The 18,826-nt window shown below is 38.6% G+C and overlaps 1 protein-coding gene across 6 annotated transcripts in view; it reads left to right on the plus strand.

Moving 5' to 3' along the window:
* VPS13D (vacuolar protein sorting 13 homolog D) overlaps positions 1 to 18,826 on the plus strand; it is a 95,805-nt gene that overhangs the window by 40,785 nt on the left and 36,194 nt on the right. For all 6 annotated transcript variants that reach the window (XM_068171599.1, XM_068171596.1, XM_068171601.1 and 3 more), the window contains 22 exons: positions 135 to 182; positions 941 to 1,091; positions 1,736 to 1,946; positions 3,047 to 3,294; positions 3,941 to 4,132; positions 4,682 to 4,808; positions 5,273 to 5,415; positions 6,257 to 6,387; positions 7,285 to 7,460; positions 7,576 to 7,699; positions 8,274 to 8,509; positions 9,273 to 9,381; positions 10,002 to 10,162; positions 10,506 to 10,614; positions 11,382 to 11,561; positions 11,819 to 11,935; positions 12,258 to 12,407; positions 12,561 to 12,710; positions 13,547 to 13,643; positions 15,229 to 15,377; positions 17,863 to 17,997; positions 18,341 to 18,508. In XM_068171599.1, the coding sequence (XP_068027700.1) occupies positions 135 to 182; positions 941 to 1,091; positions 1,736 to 1,946; positions 3,047 to 3,294; positions 3,941 to 4,132; positions 4,682 to 4,808; positions 5,273 to 5,415; positions 6,257 to 6,387; positions 7,285 to 7,460; positions 7,576 to 7,699; positions 8,274 to 8,509; positions 9,273 to 9,381; positions 10,002 to 10,162; positions 10,506 to 10,614; positions 11,382 to 11,561; positions 11,819 to 11,935; positions 12,258 to 12,407; positions 12,561 to 12,710; positions 13,547 to 13,643; positions 15,229 to 15,377; positions 17,863 to 17,997; positions 18,341 to 18,508 (3,312 nt within the window). The remainder of the gene's footprint in view (positions 1 to 134; positions 183 to 940; positions 1,092 to 1,735; positions 1,947 to 3,046; positions 3,295 to 3,940; positions 4,133 to 4,681; positions 4,809 to 5,272; positions 5,416 to 6,256; positions 6,388 to 7,284; positions 7,461 to 7,575; positions 7,700 to 8,273; positions 8,510 to 9,272; positions 9,382 to 10,001; positions 10,163 to 10,505; positions 10,615 to 11,381; positions 11,562 to 11,818; positions 11,936 to 12,257; positions 12,408 to 12,560; positions 12,711 to 13,546; positions 13,644 to 15,228; positions 15,378 to 17,862; positions 17,998 to 18,340; positions 18,509 to 18,826) is intronic.

The following is an 18,826-nucleotide window of genomic DNA, read 5'->3' on the forward strand; positions in this document are numbered from 1 at the left end:
CCAAGCTGTACTGAAGATCAGAAACACAAAGTGATGGAAGTTGATTCTTCTGTAGTAAAGTTCTGTTTTAAAGCTGAGAGCAGTATCTTAAAAAAGTTGAACTACTTTAACCTTCTTGTTTACTTTCCTCTCAGCTTGGAAGCCCAATAAGTAGAACAAATATAATACATCCACAAGTCTACGTGAGTATATATTTTCATTTTTTTGAGAGCTACTTAAGTAAGATTAGGGAAACTCTAAAAGTGAATTGGCTTTCCCATCCTTCTACAACATTTTCAATAGAAAGGAAAGAAAATTTAAGCAAACAAAATGCACTTTCAAATCAGAACAAATATTTATGATTTGCCATTCCTCACCAGTATAAATGTTTGAAAAATGGGTCTTAAATTCCAGTGTATGAATTCCAGCACGTAAACACATACTAAATATTGTTTTCAGAATCAAAGTGGCAATGACTTTGTGTAATGTAGAAGGTAAAACACCACAGCAGACGGGCAGCTATGAATGAACAAAGTGTGAATATGTTAAGAAAGCTCCAACTGTTTTTCAGTTTTGGCAGATAGGAATGATGAGTGACTGGTAATTATATGAGTTTTAGACTTCAAACTCCATGGATTTATTAAATAAGGTAATAGTGAGATGATGTATAAAGTTCTTCTCTAAGGATCCATATTGCTCTTATTTGAACTTGGATTATTTTGAGAAAGATAATAGAGTTTCTGGTATGTGGAATTGCTTTTTCATAATTTTACTGTGCTTTGAGGAAGAGGTACAGGATTATAAACCACCATCATGAAACTCTTTTTACACCTTATGAGTCGCACATAGTTGGACTCAATTGGCAAATTTTTCTCCAGCAGTTAGTGCTTCATAATGGAGGTGTCCCTCTTCTAGATCTATTCATTACCTGAGCTTTTTAATGCTTTTAAATATCTTCCAGTTTTCTTCATTGCCTCCAGTTCGTGTGGTGTTTGAAGTCACCATGGAGGGGAGCGCCCGGAAGGTGATAACAGTGCGCTCAGCCTTGATGCTGAAGAACAAGCTGGAAATTCCAATGGAACTGCGCCTGGACAGTCCTTCTGCCCCCGACAGTAAGTGCTGTACACTCCTGTCACCCATATTCCTATAGCATTCCCTATGGACTGTGGGGAGTTCAGCTTTCTCCCCAGGAAGATTCACCACTGTCTGTAACGCTTCACACCAGAACAGACCTCCCTGGACAGGATATGGGTCATGTTAAGAAGAAGACAGTCAACAAGAGACTAGAGAGTCCAGCAGGATTTTCAGTTGTTGTTCAGATAAACAGGGAAAGCTGAGACTCTGTAAAGACTTCATCTTATTTCTGTATGTAGCAGAGTTGTCTCTGTAGCAGCAATCTAGAGGGTTTTGGTGTTACTTATGCAAAGGTTTAGTGTAGAAATCTAATGATACATTGATAATGTACCCAAAAGGTTTGAAGAATGAAGTTTTTTGAAACAAGCATTTTCACTAAAGAATTTGAGTACCAGCAAGTTTTTAGGCAGTTTCAGATTTGCACACTGAAATTAGTCTGCTGCCAGATTGTTAATAGAGCTAAAAATAACAGATTGGTTTTTGAAACATGCATAAAGCAGGACGTGATTTACATTAAAATGAAACATATTGCATTAAAAATTTGAGACTTACTACTTCAAAATTTTATGGTTTTCAGTAAAGGAGCCTCTTTTGATATGTGTGTTTTCTTCTCTGGTTGCAGAGCCTGTAGTCCTTCCAGCAGTTATGCCAGGAGATTCCTTTGCTATTCCATTGCATCTCACATCCTGGCGTTTGCAAGCCAGGCCCAAAGGAATGGGAGTCTTCTTCTGTAAGGCTCCTATTCACTGGACTAATGTCCAGAAGGCAGCAGAGGTGTGCAGCAGCAAGAGGGAGTGTCATTCCATGGAGTCCGAAAACAGCCGGTTTTTCAGGTAATTAATTAGCTCTTTCTCTGCAAGCTCTGATAAATGAAATCCTGTGAAAGTAAATAACAGGAAAGAAAATGCTTAGAGATGAAATCTGCTGCAGTTTAGTGGGATGTTTTATTGGGTCTGTTGAATAGTGAGAAAGCAGTGAAGTCTAGCTGCTCTGTTTCTGCAGGGCTCCTTGAAGCTCCTCTGACAGTCCCTGTTAAACCTCTGACAGTACAAAGCACACTATGAATATTTATTGTAAAAAAAAGAAAATTCAGAAAATAGAATGTGAACTTGCGTTAAACTAACTGCTTAGTCTCACTTAGGATAATGAGTGTTTTTCCAAAAGAGTGTTCACAAATATTCATTCTTTGTCCTCAATGTCCTCTGCTCAGTTTTGAGGCCAAAAATGTCTCTGCATAGTGAGGACCTAATGGAATTTTATAGTTTGCTGATATGATTGATTAGGGCTGCTCTGAATGTAGGAAATACTAGGATAGAGATTATGGACATTATGTCAGGAAATGACCTTTGCACACTATAGTTAATGCTGTGTGTCAGTTTCATAGTTCATTTCATAATATGCTGTTTTTTAATGTATCACAGGGAGCAAAATAAAAAAATTATTTAAAATGAAGGTTTACCAACTCAATTTTTCACCTTAACTAATAAACAACTGAAATGTCAAGTGGTTAGAGCAAGGATATATCTACTGGGATTCAGCATTTCTGTTTAAGAACATGATTATAATTTAATGGTTAAAAATCTCTTTTTAGTAGCAGTTAAGAACATGCTTTTGCAAGTTTATGGAAGTTGATTTTAAAGGTGGTAATCTCTAATAGCCATTTTCTGTTAGGTCTCTAAACAGACCAATTTTTGGGGAACTAACTTTAGTCTTTGATTAAAATCAGAAAACTCATGCTGTCTTAATGTCAGACATAAATACTAAGTACCTTTTAATAATTTACAAAGGGAATTTGTGGAGAACAACTCTAAATGCTGTTTTCCTTTTTAATCCTGGAGTTAGAGCATCTTTGAGGACTTGGTGCAATACAGAAAGACGGGGTTTAATTGTTCTGTCAAATTCCTTGACTTCTCACATGTGTTGGCATTCCCAGGTTTTGTGTGGCTATAAAGAAAGAAAACTACCCAGATTACATGCCTTCCAGCATATTCTCTGACAGTGCTAAGCAGATTTTCAGGCAGCCTGGGCACACCATTTATCTCCTGCCAACGGTGGTAATCTGCAATCTGCTGCCTTGTGAGCTGGAGTTCTACGTGAAGGGTTTGCCCATCAGTGGGACACTAAAGCCTGGCAAAGAGGCCGCCTTGCACACGGCTGACACAGCCCAGAACATTGAGCTTGGTAAGGCTCCTGCTCAGGGACCATTTGCTGCTCCTCTCTGTACCACCGGGAAACTTATTCTGCAAGGAACAGAATGGAAAAACAGACAAATAGAAAGCATTTAAATGATGATTTCATTGGGTTGCAGAGCTTCTTATTTTTAACGAAGTGAACACATTGAAAAAGACCCAACCCAGTATTGCCATCATTTCTCCTGGTTTGTCAGCTGTCACTTAGAATATTTCTTGTTCAGTTCTTGTTTTCCTGAGAGTGGAAACTGGAGAGAACAGTGGTAAAGAAGGGAATAAATCAAATAAGCTCCTAATATTTTGGGTGGTTTTGCTCTTTTCTTTTTGACAGGAATAATTGGTGTTGAGAGTGTATGTGGAGTTACTCAACACAGGCTAGACCTGTAATGCCTAAAGCAATAATTAGCCCTAAGCAGGGTCCTTTACAGAACTTGTTTTGCTGTTTGTGACTTAAATTGAGGCATTTCTTCATGAGGTCAGAGTTTACTATACTGGGCAGATATAAAATTTGATTAGGGTGAGCTCTATGTAATATTAAGGGTGATCAAGTTATGTGAAACACCAGCTTAAGTGCTTATCAAAAACTCATGTTTGTGTGGGTGATGTTTTATTTTGCTCTGCTTTCTTTTGTTTCATAGGGGTATTGCTAGAAAACTTCCCAATCTGCAAAGAGCTGTTGATTCCTCCAGGGACACAAAACTACACAGTGAGGATGCGATTGTACGATGCCAATAAACGGCTGCTGAATCTGACCATACGGATTGTGTGTCGTGCTGAGGGCTCTCTAAAAATACTCATTTCTGCTCCATATTGGTTAATCAACAAAACAGGCAAGTTCTGTTGGAATTGTGAAGTGGGAAATAAGGATTTCCTGTAGTATTTTGATTTGCTTTCTAGCCAAATAAAGCTTTTAAATGCTACTTAAGAGGAATAAAGGTTGTAAGAATTTATATTTTTAGTAGTGCCAGCAGCTACTGTGTGATGCAGATAACTTATGCATTGGGCTGCTATATTATAGATTTTCAAACATAAGCTGTTGTACCTCTCAATAAATCAATATAGATTAGATCACTGTTAAAATTTGTGGTTTTCAAAGACTGAAATGCCTTTAGAAGGCAGCAGTTTGAATTGCAGTGAGTCTGTGTGAACTTCCACTGGCACTTTCAGGTCTGCACGGACCAGTCTCATGACCTGCAGCTGTGAGCAGCTGTTTTAAGAAGAGTAAGAACAACTTGAGGGAGAATACATGCATAGTAATGGTTAAAATACTACAACAAAAATATCTTGGGTTCCTTAATTTGAAATTTTTACAGTTCTCATTTTAATTTTTACAAAGGTGATGTGTAGGTTAATACTCTTTTTTTTGTGTTCACTTAAAGGATTGCCACTTATCTTCAGACAAGATAATGCAAAAACAGATGCAGCTGGTCAGTTTGAGGAGCATGAGCTTGCTAGAAGCCTCAGCCCACTACTATTCTGCTATGCTGATAAAGAACAGCCAAACTTGTAAGTAAGAAGGGCAATCAGGAGGAACTTTACAAAGATGAAAGTATTAAGATGACCTGTGAAATGATTAAGTTTTTTAATACTGTGTTGAGCATACTGGATTCTTAGACATTTCCCACTGAAAGCTCCTTGGTTGGCCAATTCTGTTGTGTCTCAGTTTATTCCAAATTTTAATTTTTTTTATTTCAAAGATAAAAGACACACAAATGCTATTGTGATTAATCAATCTGGAAATTGCCAAGCTTTTTACAGGACATGGCCATTGACTCCTTACCAGTGTGTTGAAAGGGCTTACGGCAGAAATGCAGCATGACTCACTCAGTAAGAGATCTGTCGTGGCTTCAAATGCTTCTACATCCAGACACAGATGTTCTTTTTCTGTCTGGGCACGTGTTGGATCATCCTGTCGCTACCTGATCCTTCATTTAAATGATTAAACCTTTGTGTTTTCTTCTTACCCTTAGTTGTACAATGCGGGTTGGGAAAGGAATCCATCCTGAAGGAATGCCTGGCTGGTGCCAGGGTTTCTCCCTGGATGGTGGTAGTGGTGTCAGAGCCCTTAAGGTGATCCAGCACGGAAACCGGCCAGGCCTCATCTATAACATTGGTAGGTGGTGATGGGAACACTGGAAAACCCTGTGGAACTCTGGGTGAGATACAATGCCAGTGACACAAGAAACAGAGCAATTGCAGCAGGGAAACGTAACTTCTTAAAGGCTTTTGAGGGTCCAGAGAAAACCATGAAACAAAAGATAGTGTTCTAAGTATTGTTATATCTTTGTTTTGAACTTTATTAGCTTAAAAATTAGCTTTCAGTTATTTTTAATTTTACATTTCATCATTGAGTGTTAATAACTACATTGTCAAACTATTCTGCCTGCTTCTGTGCTTTTATTTTCCCTGTATGCTAATTCCAAGTACATTCTAAACCCCAGGACATTACTCTGATTATTTTGAGTGTCTGTGTACTGCAACTGTTCAGCCACGTGCTGCTTCTCTGGGTTTTGCTTGGTAGTGCCTGCATAGGCTGATGTGCAGGAGTGCAGCTTCTGGATTCCTTGTGCTCCTGGTGTACATAAAATAAAAGGTTTTAGTTTTGAATTAAGTGAGAGTCTGGAAGTTACTCCACCGTGATTATCAAGGTGTTTTTCATATGTTTAAAAGTGAAATAATTACTTGCATTGATAAACTTGTGACTGGGAATTGTATTTGGGTTTTTATGTTCAGTTGTTTTCAGTATCTAAGCTGTACTTGAGAAATAGAGGGTAACAGATGGCATAAGGTTACATTTACTGTTTAAAATAATGTTGCAGTGCAAGGCAGTTGTATGGCACAAAGGCTTCATCTCGGGAACCCAGAAAGAACTTATGTTCTCTGAAATATACTGTGGGAGCTGTCTTTTTCTTTTGTAAATAATAGCTATAATTTCACTTTGTTTTTATTACTAGGTATTGATGTTAAAAAAGGCAGAGGCCGTTACATTGACACCTGCATGGTCACCTTTGCTCCCCGGTATCTGTTAGACAATAAATCCAGCTACAAACTGGCCTTTGTTCAGCGGGAATTTGCCAGAGGTCAGGTAAGAATCTTCCTGGTTGTGACTTTTTAGTACAGTATTGTCCTGGTTGAGGGCAAATTTGGGTGAGACCCTCTGAAGGGGTTCCTCCAGAAAGCAGACTCAAGTGGCTCTCTCTCAACTGGTTCAGGAAAATATTTCCTTGGAGAAAAGTGGAAAAAAACTGTTTACAGGCAAAGCATTCACCAGCACAAAAAATTAACAGTTCTGAGCAATAAAACCCTCTTGCTGCTCCAGAGGAGATGACAAACTCAGAAAGTCCCCTCCATGGGCTGTAGCTCGACTCACTCAGTCTCTTACCAGTCCCTCTGGCACTGGAAATGCTGCAGCCCAGGCCCAGCCTGGTGGGCTGTAGGTGAGAGCTGCCAGTGCTCTTCTGGGTGTTCAGTCCAGAGCAGGTTTAAACAGTTCCAAAGAAAAAGAAAAGCACAGTCCAGGGAACTTCTCTGCCTCAGCTAGCTAAAAACTAACTAAAAGCAAAGGAGAGCTCTGTCCTGCTGTCTGTCCATCCGCAGGCAACACAGTCCAGGAGGAGGAATGTGGAGGAGTGAGTGCAGTTACTGATAACAAACTCTGCTCTTCTTCTTCCCCCCACTTTGCTCTCAGAGCCAGTCTTTAAGGGTGCAAAACTTGTTTCTGGGCTAAGCAGACGAATGGGGAGACAAGCATCAAAAAGTCACCCCAGGACTGTACTTAGTCACAGCATCTGCTCACCAAAAAGAGCAGACATTGTTCTTGAAGGTATTGTTGGCTGGTTATGAGGATCTTTCTTATTCTTCCAATAGCAGCATCCACCTGACAGAAGAGTGGTTGTGTTTGTATTTTAGAGGTGTAGAGGTTAATAGTGGATTTTTCAGTGCTGGGATTATTTATCAGTTATTTACCAATTTCTCTTCCTAGGGAACATCCAATCCTGACGGCTACATCTCCACCCTGCCTGGTTCCAGTGTTGTGTTCCACTGGCCACGGAATGATTATGATCAGCTGTTGTGTGTGAGGCTGATGGATGTCCCAAACTGCATTTGGTCTGGGGGCTTTGAGGTCAACAAGAACAATTCGTTCCATATTAATATGAGGTAGCTGTGACCTATAAGTCTTCTGCAGCTGCTGTGTTTTGATAGAAACAGCTGTTTAACACTGCAGATAATGAAGGTTAGAAGTTTACATGTCTTGTACTGTGATCTTCTTCAGGGACACCCTGGGAAAATGTTACTTCTTAAGAGTAGAAATTACCCTTCAAGGAGCCACGTATCGCATTGCGTTCAGCGACACCGACCAGTTACCACCACCTTTCCGCATTGACAATTTCTCCAAGGTAAAAGAACCAAGCCCCATATCTTTTCCTTTTTTTTAGTAAAAAAAGTAATTCTTCTGTATTTGTTAGAAGTGGAAGATGACTAACTTGTGTAATGAAGTAAAATGAAAGTCTGTGTATTTGTCTGTAATAATTGTAATTTTCTGAAGTTCTATTTAAAATTGGTAGTACACAGCTATGTCATCTTTTTCAAATAATAGTGGTAGCATTGTGGCTTTCATGAGTGCTTTAAAAGTCTTACAAGGAAGAGAAATATTACCAGTGAGAGGGATGGTATTTAGTCTGTTCTAGTCTCGTTACTTAGATTAACAGGGTTTGAGATGCTCCATGGGCCTGCAGACATTTTGAACCACAGATGACTGATAAAAGCAAAGATGATGTTTATCATCCCTTTAAGACTCTCTTAAGATCTGAATGGAAGAATATTCATATGGAAATGATTGTGGGGGGAAATAAAGAAGTGATCTGAGCATGTTTCACTCATCAACTCCTGGTAAATGAGCAAATGATAGCAAAAAGTCTGTCTGATGAACAATTCCTGTATGAATAAACTCCTCTTTCCTGACTGTTACAGGTCCCAGTTGTGTTTAAGCAGCATGGGGTGGTGGAGCCCAGGCTGTCCACTGATGTGAAGCCCATGACCTCTCTGGATTATGCATGGGATGAGCCAGTCCTGCCTCCCTTCATCACACTGACAGTGAAAGGAGCAGGCTCCTCAGAAGTCGTCTGCTGCATGAATGACTTCCAAGACAGCAAACAGCTTTACTATGAAAACTTCATCTATATTGCTGCTACATACACTTTCTCAGGGTAATTCTTGATATCTTTGATGGAAATACTTCTACCATTCACATTAAGGTTTAATTAATTAATATCAAATTATTATTCTCTTTATGGTTACCATTCAGAAGTTTTTCACATGGAGTTAAACTTCTGTCTACCTTGTAGCTAGCAGAAGAAATGCCAAATTCAGCAGCTGTCTGGCTATTAGTAATTTGTGTATTTTACCTCACTTGGACATAGTACCTTTGCTTTAGAGGCACAGCTTGACAGTTCATTCTGTCACACAGTGAGAAGGATTTAGCATCTGGCATCTGCTGTGACCCCACTATGTGGTCTTGGAAGAGTTGGGATGTTTGGAGTCCCCCTCTGAGGACTTAATGTCTTTTGGTGTATAAAGGACACTTCACCACAAGTCACACCTATTTACAACATACCTGTGAGGTTTAAGCTTGCACTAGTTTATATGCTACTGAAAGCAGCTCTGGGAGATCGATACAGGGCTTTGTTACTTTCCTCAAAATGAGGTAGGAAACTGTCTTTTAATTCATCTGTTTTGCCTGTGAAGCTCCTAGTTCCACTGAGAAATCAAAGCCCCTTTTAAGAATGTACTCAAGTTACCAGCTTGCCCTGGTAATTCCTAACAAGAGGGGAAAAAACCCCAATAGAAATCTTAGTCTGATGGGCTGTATTGGAAGTGTAAACTTCCAGTTGAATTTTGATGCAGATCTAATTCGTGCTACAGAAGAAGCTGCTACCCTGAACAAACATGATGCTATTTTCTTGGTTCCAGGTTACAGGAGCCAAGTGTAAGACCAGTTACTTCAAATAAGGATGCTGCAAATGCAGAACTTGTTCTCGATGTTTCTTCAAAGACTCAACGAGTTTTGCTGAAAAAGAAGGTACCAGGACACATTTGACTTTTTTTTAAATACTGTTGCTATCTGCTGAAATAAAATCAAATGCTGAGAGTAGGACAACATTAAAAAAAAAGTTCTAACTTTTAAAGGGCAGAGAAAAACTTCAAACTGATAGGTTATTTTGAATTGTGGTGGTGCTTCTATATAAGACTTTTATAGGGGTAAAGGTAACAGAAAAGAGAACTGGAATAAAGTAGCAGGGAAGGTTGTAAATGCCTCCTAGACAACAGAATATGGTAGTTGTGTGTTGGATAGTCTCATGAAGTTACAAGGTAGGACATGCTTCCCTTTCAGGAGCATTGTAAGCCAAGTCATCTATTTCTGGAGCTCTTAAGAAATAGAAATTGTGTTTAAATATTGCTGAGATTAACAAACAGTTTTTAAATGCAGCTCTTCATCTAGCTGCTCTTGTGTATTCATTGAATATCAGAGTTCAGTCAGAAGCCTTTATCCAATCTAGTTCCTAATTCTAATTCAGGGCTCTGAAGTTAAATATATGCAAGTCATTCCAGGAGTTATTCAAATTCAAAGCCTCTGATAGCAAAACAGAACAAAACTGTTTGCTCTGTACTGTATTTAAATGTTGAATTTTTCTGTAACAGGAGCCGGGAAAGCGATCCCAGCTCTGGAGGATGACAGACTCAGGAATGCTTTGCCATGAAGGTTCTTCAGTTCCTCATAACCCCCACAAACCTTCTCCTCGCTCCGAGGACTCCAGTATGATTTTAGATATCGCAGGCCTAGCAGCTGTCACAAATAACAGGTATGGAAATACAGTGCCTCAGGAAACTGATGGGGGTTTCTAACCGTGTCTTTGAAAGCATACTTAATCTGATATTCTCTGAATATGGAAAGACATTGTTCTGAAGGAATGTTAAAGAGCTGGATTTTGTCTAGTTTTATTAGAAAATCTCACGATCACCTGTGTGACTTGGAAATACTTGTAAAAGCATGGCTGATGCCTTTTCAGCAGGTGACTGTTGACAGAGTACCACAGAAGAAAGATTAGAAATATGAGCTGGGGCAAAATAAATGTTGAGCATTAACACAAGTGCAGAGTCAAAGTTCCGAGGAGCATCCTCTGAGCACTGAGGCTTCCCCTGCAGGTACGAGCCCCTGATGCTGAGAAGGCCGGATCGGCGGCGCAGCACGACGCAGACGTGGAGCTTTCAGGATGGGAAGCTGACCTGTGGTATCCATGGGCTTGTTGTCCAAGTCAGTACTGATTATATGTTGAACCTGTTTTGTTTGTTGCTGGTGTAGGTGACAGAGTCATTTGGGCTTAGTATTGAAGTGAACTAAAAGCTTTGAGACAAGTTCAGAATATGGAGCAGAACAAACTTGTGCAAGCCCCTTATGTTTTAAGTTTATATTTGAATGTTCTTATTAATGTCAAATAATTAAAGATCCTGCACTATTAATTAGAAATTAGTAAAGTATTTTAGTTAGTACCATGATATTGCATTGATTGTTTTACTACAATGTAGTAAGTTACTACTTGAAGCAACCAAAAAAGCTCTGTATTGCTGTCTTTAGACAGCAATAAGTAAGGATTGACTCAGTAAGGATTTACATTCTCATGTACAGGTCCAGAGTTCATCTTTTAAAAAGCTTCCTGTCATTTTGGAAGACTTTTCAGGAAGGACTTTCCAATGTCCCTTGATGATGTGATAGCTCCAGTTTTAAACGTGCAGTGGGAATACTTAATTCCCACTTAATTATCGGTTACCCAACTAATTATTAATTACTTAATTATTGATCTTGGCTGCTCCTTTTATCTGCCAACTAATTAAACATGAGTTAGTAGAAACTTCAGTAATATCAAGTAAAATGCTGCTGGACTGCTCTTCTTTTAGTTCTGAAGAATAAAGAGGGGAAAGTAAAATACCGTTTAAAATTAATATATGGAAATAGTTATCTGTTTACCTATTGCTTAATTACTTAATTTTATTTCCTTACCTTTTTTTTTTTTCTTTTTCCAGGCAAAGGGAGGAATACAGGGTCTTCATGATGGAGCTGAAGTTGTTCTAGGTCCTGATAACTCACTTGAACTTTTGGGGCCAGTTCCACCTGAACAGCAGTTCACAAACCAAAAAATGAGGCCTGGCTCAGGAGTACTGGCTGTGAGAGTCATCCCAGATGGGCCAACTAGAGTTCTGCAGGTGACAGTCCTTCATTAACTAGAATCTAGTTACATTCTTTGCTTGGAAATACTCTTTTTTCTGTATTACATCATTAAATCCTTATGAAAACTGCCTTGATAATGACATGAAGGGGATTGGGAATATCATAAACCAGAAGAGGTTAGTACTAAAGTTTTCTTGTCCTTAATTTTTTAAAAAGATAATTTGCTAAGGTAGGACAGTGTAGCTGTTATTTATATATATGAAAGGGATCATTGTAGTAATTTTTTTTTCAGATAACTGATTGTAACCAACGTAGAAATGATCGTTCATTCAGTGAAGGAGAACAACTTCCAGTTACGGAACAAGATCTGCGCAAGTTCAAAAATCCAGATACAGAGCAGGAATTAGAAGTAAGATACGACAACTAGTACTTGTCTTTTTTATTTTAATATTCCTTTCTAGATTTCAGGAGGGGGGTGACAGTCAGTAACCTCTCCTAATCATGACCTTGTGTTATGAACTTTAGATTTTCCTGCTGTAGCTTCTCGTTCTTAGAATTTGGGTTAATATGTCTTAACCCTCTTGAGTCTAAGACTAATTGTAAAAGAGCTGCTCTGTCTCTCTGGAGATGATCCTAAAAAAGTAATTTCTTTGCAGAAATGTGTATTTGATATCATGGGTTTTTTCAGTGCTGGTTTGTTAGTGGTGGGTTTTTTCCCCTTCTTTTTTCAGGTGCTTGTGAAACTGGAAGGTGGAATAGGATTGTCTTTGGTCAACAAAGTCCCTGAAGAGCTTGTTTTTGCAAGCCTCACCAGCATTAATGTCCACTACACTCAGCTCTCGACTGGTCAGGTGCTAGAGCTCAGTGTCCATGATATACAGGTATTTACTGGTTTGAAATAAATTCATTTATTAATGGGTCTTCTTCAGGTTTTTTGAGTCATAATAGGTTTGAAAAATGTTTAGAGCACTGACTGAGATTTTAATTCCTGAATATCACTGGAGTTTCAATTCCATTTTCTGTCCATTGTGTAGGTGGACAACCAACTTATTGGCACCACACAGCCTTTTATGCTCTTTCTGACACCCAGTATGAGTGAGAATGGGCCCCTGGACCCTGCCCCTGCTGTGCAAGTCAATGCCATGAAATTTCCCAGTAAAAATGCACTGACTGATATATACAAGGTAAACCACAATGTTTTGTTTGTGTAACATAGGTATTACTGTGCTTAAATGACTTTTCCTGTTCTTAATTTTTACTTGTAATCTGAATTCAGTGGTTGGTGAAATACACTTTGTTGAATCAATTCTGAAGCTTACAGGACACAGTGTCCACCTTCTCATGTTCACAGTGTTTAAAGCTGTAGTACAGTGATGAACAGGGTAATAAGTATGTTTAAAAATGTGACAAATCAGTCCAGACCCCTGTCTGTCCATGTCTGTGACCTTACTTTTCGAGGCAGTTACTCTCTCCTGAGAACTGTAGCACAGTGAACTAGAATATCTATGTTTTGCTCTTCAGGAGTTGAATACAAGGTTATAAATTCTCTGTGATAAGCTGTTCTCTTGCTTCATAAACCCGATTCTGTGCACTGCAGTCATTTGGGAATGTTGGTTGTAAATTGTTGTAAATTTATCCACCAACTGTGGTATGTACTGTGATGGCAAAACTGAGTTGGTTGTAAAAACTTACTTTCTCACTTGGAATCTTCACGCATGTATTTTGACTCTGTTCTGAAAGGCAGCTGATTTTAGTGTTGGAAATGCAGCTAAGATTTTGAAGTGTTAGGATTAGGTAATTAAGCACAACGCCTTCCAGAAAATTGAAATAATCATCACTAGTTGTAGATAACTTGAAGTGAAGAAAGCTACCAAAGACATTTTGAAGGTGGGAGTCTTGCTACAAATCCATGAAAGTGAAAATATTCCATTGAAATAGAGCACGTTGTCCTTTTTAATAGCTTACATGGATTATATATCTGGTGTTAATGCTGTAAACTGAGACTTGTTTATCTCTGTAGCATCTGATGATCACTGCCCGAAAGTTCACAGTTCAAATTGAGGAGAAACTGCTTCTGAAGCTATTGAGTTTCTTTGGCTACGGCCAGTCGGAATCAGGTGTGGTATAAAATTGCACAGCCCAGTTTTACAATGTACAGAACTACTATGATCTTTGTGTATGAAGTAAGTAGGAAACACCAGCACACTCTTGGCTGTGTGGAACCTCCCACTCTTGAACAGAGCTGGCAATGCCTCAGTGGCCCCTGTGAAGCTCTTCATGGGTGTTGTGCCTGTTGCAGACCTCAGGTGATGGCCCAAGTACAGCCTGTCTCTGGAAGGAGTTCAGTATTCAGTTTCAGTTCCTGTATCTGGATTCATCTGAGCTGGGATAAAAGAAATTGTGTTATTAATTTAGCAAGCCACTTTGTTTAGTGATTTGTTTAGTTTGTTTATTTAACCCTGGGCTAGAAGTGGGATGTGTGTTAATTTGTTCCTTGGGCAGTTCCTTTTGCTTCACTGCAAGAAAATTTTGTCTGACCTTTGTTGTGGCATCCATACCTCTGGTTTTAATTGTAATGTAAGTTTTCCTTCATTCACTGAGGCAAGACAGACCTTTTCAATCTTCTGATCTCATAGGTGCTATTGTAATCCTCCTATTTTAGTGTTTATCTGTGCTTTGGAAACTTTCTGAAATGTTTGTTTTGGAGTGGCAGTTGAAAAAGTCACTTCTATTATGCAGTAGCCTGTGTACTGTTACATAATAATTGTCACAGGAAAAGAACTATTTTTGGCATGATTCCAAATGGGGCCAAGCCTACAAATGATGCTCCAGAGTTCTGTTGTGCTAATCCACAGTATCCTCTGAATTGTCTCTGGAAAAATAACAGTGTTGCATTTCACAGAGGACTTTCAAACTTAAATCTCTAGTGATGAGGAAGAAGTATAAATTTTGAGTTTTGGTCTTAGCCTTTTAATTAATCTCCCATTTGTTCTTGTTTACCCTGTTCCTTTTGCTCTTTTTTTTACCCTACTGTACATTATTTGTAGTTTATTTGCTGATGCCATCCTAGATTCAGACAAAAATAATTTTCTCATTTTTAGTTAGCATGTTTTATTGTTCATAAGTCAGAGTTCATAAGACTTGGTCATCTTTCATCTTTGCCCTGCTTCCTCACACCACCCAGGTGCTCTTAAAAATAACATGAGCCTGTTAATGTCAACCAAATCTGAGTCACTCTCCATGTAAATTGATTTATTGGATGTCTTCTGTGTAGGCATGTTGGCCATTGTGTAGTGAATATTTGAATGCTTGCTTTGTACATTATATTCCTATTTAAATGTAAGGAATTACAGAGAGAGTAGAGAGAGGAAAACAGACTGTAAGACCATGACTGCACAGTAGGAACATTGCATAATCATGCGTTATTTCCTTGTTTCTGTGTGCTGATAAAGAGAAATTAGAAGTGAGATTAAAAGCTCAAATAACAGGTTTTAGAGATACAGAGAGATCTGACAAAAATTCTGGAGCCTCAGAGGTCAACTTTGTGTCACAAGGCATGAGTAATTTTGCTGGCTCCACCAGCAGTCACACGTCCTTTTTATTTGTGCAGAGGATTGTTAACTCTTAACAGAGCGTGCATTCCTAACCCCACATTTATTTATCTTTAATTGGTTCTGATTCCTGTGTTTTGTCTGGATGCAGAGGTTGAAAAGTATGATGAAAACCTCCATGAGAAGGTTGTTGAACAAGGCGGAGCACAAAAACGATACTACTTTGAAAATCTGAAAATCAGTGTGCCTCAAATCAAGTTGAGTGTCTTCACTTCCAACAAGCTCCCTTTGGATCTCAAGGTACACCAATGCATTCCCAGAGTGGGCTTCCAGTAAAGAAGAGGAAAAAGGAACAGATGCTTTAACTTGACACTCTCAGTTTCCATTTACTCTTGCATTATCCAAGTTAAAAATAATAGAAGTTCCAGCAACTTCTGACATTTAATTTACATAATTTCCAGTCTCTTCTGTAATAGTACTTCACTTTTGTAATTTCAGTTGAAACACAGCCAACTGGACCTAATGACTCACTGCTTCACAAAGGACCTTAGTTACAATAAGGGAAGTGTAAAGAGCTTAAAGGGAATTACTGTCTTAAAATAAGAAGTTATTCAACTTCTTATATAAATATAAGACAACTCTGAGTGTTTTCATCCAAAAAATGTTGTTTCATTGGAATTGAAGAATGTGCATGAGGACTGTGCAGTATAGTTGAAAATGAAAGTGAACTGAGATTGAGTATGAACTTAAAATAGGTATGAAGTCTGGTCTTTTTCATATGGTCATAAATTTGGCACAGTTGGGAAGTGAACCAGAGATTCCAGATTATGGCCAGAACATAATCTCATCCAGTGTTCCCAAATCGTGTGTTAGGACCTTGCTGGACACAATCAAGTGGCAGCAGTCAATTGCCACTTCAAAAATGATTAATTTAACATTTCAGTCAGAAGTACTTCAGTTCTGTCTGAGTTAATACAACTACTTCCAAGGTGGGAGAGTTGAAACAAAACCAGCCACCTAAACCATAAAAACTCTCCCCACTGTGGAGGAACTGAGCCTTTTCAAAAAACCAAAACTGAGACACCAACTGGGCTTTTTGTCCTTGATATTAAGGACATCATGATGAGCAAGCTTCTAAAGAAGTTTAGTGTTGTGTAATGAATGTCTGTCATGGAGTCTTACCAAGATGATCCAGAAGATCACCAGTCCTAGGTTGTTGTATTCTTTTTACTGAATCCTTGAGCCAAGGACAGTTCAGCAGCTAGTTGGGGTATTCCTTGGCTGTGATATTCCTAGTTATAATATTCCTTAGCTGTGATATTCCTTATTGCTAAATAATAGCAGCGGTGTCCTGAATATGTAGTTGCACTTCAGCTTCAACATGAATACCCTTGTAATTCCATTGGTTGAAATGCAGTCTGAGGAAGCAGAACTAGAGGTGAATGCCTTTAAGAACCCAGCACTGTGCACTGTTCTGTTTGGATTTCCTACCACCCTTGGTATAGGATTGCACGTAGATCCATCTTGGCAGTGTTCCCAAGAGAAAACTTGGCATGTAGATTTCCCCCCATAATGTTAACAGTCCCTGCATATTCTGTATATTGACTTTCACAGAAAGAGTTCAATTCAGTTCTGTAGCCCAGGAGAGTTCAGGATAGGAGGGAGAGAATAATCACAGTAGAGCCTTTGTGGAAGTTTTTCTAACTACCTCTAATGTTTCTGGCTTGGACATGGCTGTCTGGTAATTTGGTGTAGACAGATTATTTTTATTAGGTACCAGTATTAACAAAGTTGTCTTATATAATATCTGATAGTTAAACAGGAAATTACTTCCTACCCAAGTGAATAATGAGGACTACTCTGGTTGGTCATCCATTTACTGAAAAAATAAATAGCTCTTTTCTTACTCGCAAACCTAACTCAGACCTGTAACTTGCCTTAATTGCCTGCAGATGGCACAAAAACTCATGTTCCTTATGCCAGGCAGCTTTGGTGATTAATGTGTAAAGATAAAACATCAGCTTGAACATCTTGCCTTCTTCAGAGTGTCTGATGGTGGTGAGTGTGCAGATGCCATTATCAAGACCTGAAGAAGAAGGGTCCTCTTTCTGTCTTAAAAAATTAGTTTTCTTATAATTTTTTTCCAAATTATTTTATTCACGTGTGTCTCACTTTAGATATATAGCATGTCCACCTTAATTGTGGATTTTTATCTATAAATTGTACAAAGTACAGATAGCCTATGAGCTAATTACAATCTTAATTTTCTTCCTTGAAAAATAATGGGATATGCTAGTTTAAAGAATTTCTTTAGACCACATAATGTTAAGAAATGAGCCTCAGGCTTGCAGGAAATTATGTATGTTATTCCAGCTCATCCTGACACTTAATCCCATCACAGAAGTTCAGCAGGGTGGAAAATAGCCAGTTTTGTCAAGGAAATTCATATAGGGTTGAAGTTTAATTGAACATTAGAACAATATAGCAAAGTTGTGTATAGAATCTTAGACACATTTTGGTTTGAAATATTCCTATCAAGTGTGAGAAACAGATTGCATTGGGAACTCAGTGGCTCTTGAGTTACTGAAGAAATGCAGTGCTAAGAAGCTATCAGTGCTTAGAATTAAAAAGTTTGTGGGTGACTGCACTCTATATCTGTGTCCACACTGCAGTGGTAGAGAACTCCAGCAGCTTCAGAGAATTTTGGTTTGTTACCCATTTAAAGGATGCTGTGAATGAGAAGCAGAGAGAAGAATTACAATGGCAATATCTTTTATTTACTCAGGCATTGAAAAGCACACTGGGGTTCCCTCTGATCCGATTTGAAGATGCTGTGATTAATCTGGATCCTTTCACTCGGGTCCATCCATATGAAACTCAGGAGTTCATCATTAATGACATTCTGAAACACTTCCAGGAGGTCAGTGTGATTGAGATGATGATGTGGCAAAGGTTGAACCTCTCTTGGTTGAGGAGTTCTCCACTGAGGACGTGGGAACTCTTTCCTGACTATTAAGTGTTAATGCTGTATTGCTTCTTTGGTATATGGAGAAGTAGTATCCCAGAAGAAATCTAAGAATACACTGCATTTTAAGATTAAGTTGGTGTTAATTTTACTGATATTTGTGTGTTGATTTCTCTTGTAAAACTACCTGGGTTGGCATAAGCTTCTGTTGTGGGTGGGACGGGTTTATTTCCCCTCAACTTTGCTGGTGTAAATGTGATCCATAAGAAATACTTTGTTCTTCCTCTTGATTTTACAGGAGCTGCTGAGTCAGGCAGCAAGTATTCTGGGTTCTGTGGATTTCCTGGGCAACCCTATGGGTCTACTGAATGATGTTTCAGAAGGTGTTACTGGACTTATAAAGTATGGCAATGTGGGTGGTCTCATCAGAAATGTCACTCATGGAGTATCAAACTCTGCTGCAAAGGTAAAAATTGTGATAGTAAAGGTTGCTATAACAATAAGCAAAAAACAGGCAAGAAGTCAAATAGAACTACTGACCATGCTTAAATTGCTTTATCTTTGTTTTGTAAAAATGGCATTTGAAGTGTAGATTTTATTTTTCTTAAATGCTTTCTATACATCCCAAAGATGCCAGAAACAGGAGTCAGTGAACCACTCAAAGCCCTATTATTGCTGTACAGATACTTGCAAGTTAAATCAACAGCTAAGCAAAGTGAGAAATAGTTTGCTCCTACATGCAAATTAACAAAGCTGTGTTAAATTATATATATAATCTAGATAG

The sequence above is a fragment of the Anomalospiza imberbis genome, chromosome 23 (genome assembly GCF_031753505.1).
Source record: "Anomalospiza imberbis isolate Cuckoo-Finch-1a 21T00152 chromosome 23, ASM3175350v1, whole genome shotgun sequence".
Classification (NCBI taxonomy): Eukaryota; Metazoa; Chordata; class Aves; order Passeriformes; family Viduidae; genus Anomalospiza; species Anomalospiza imberbis.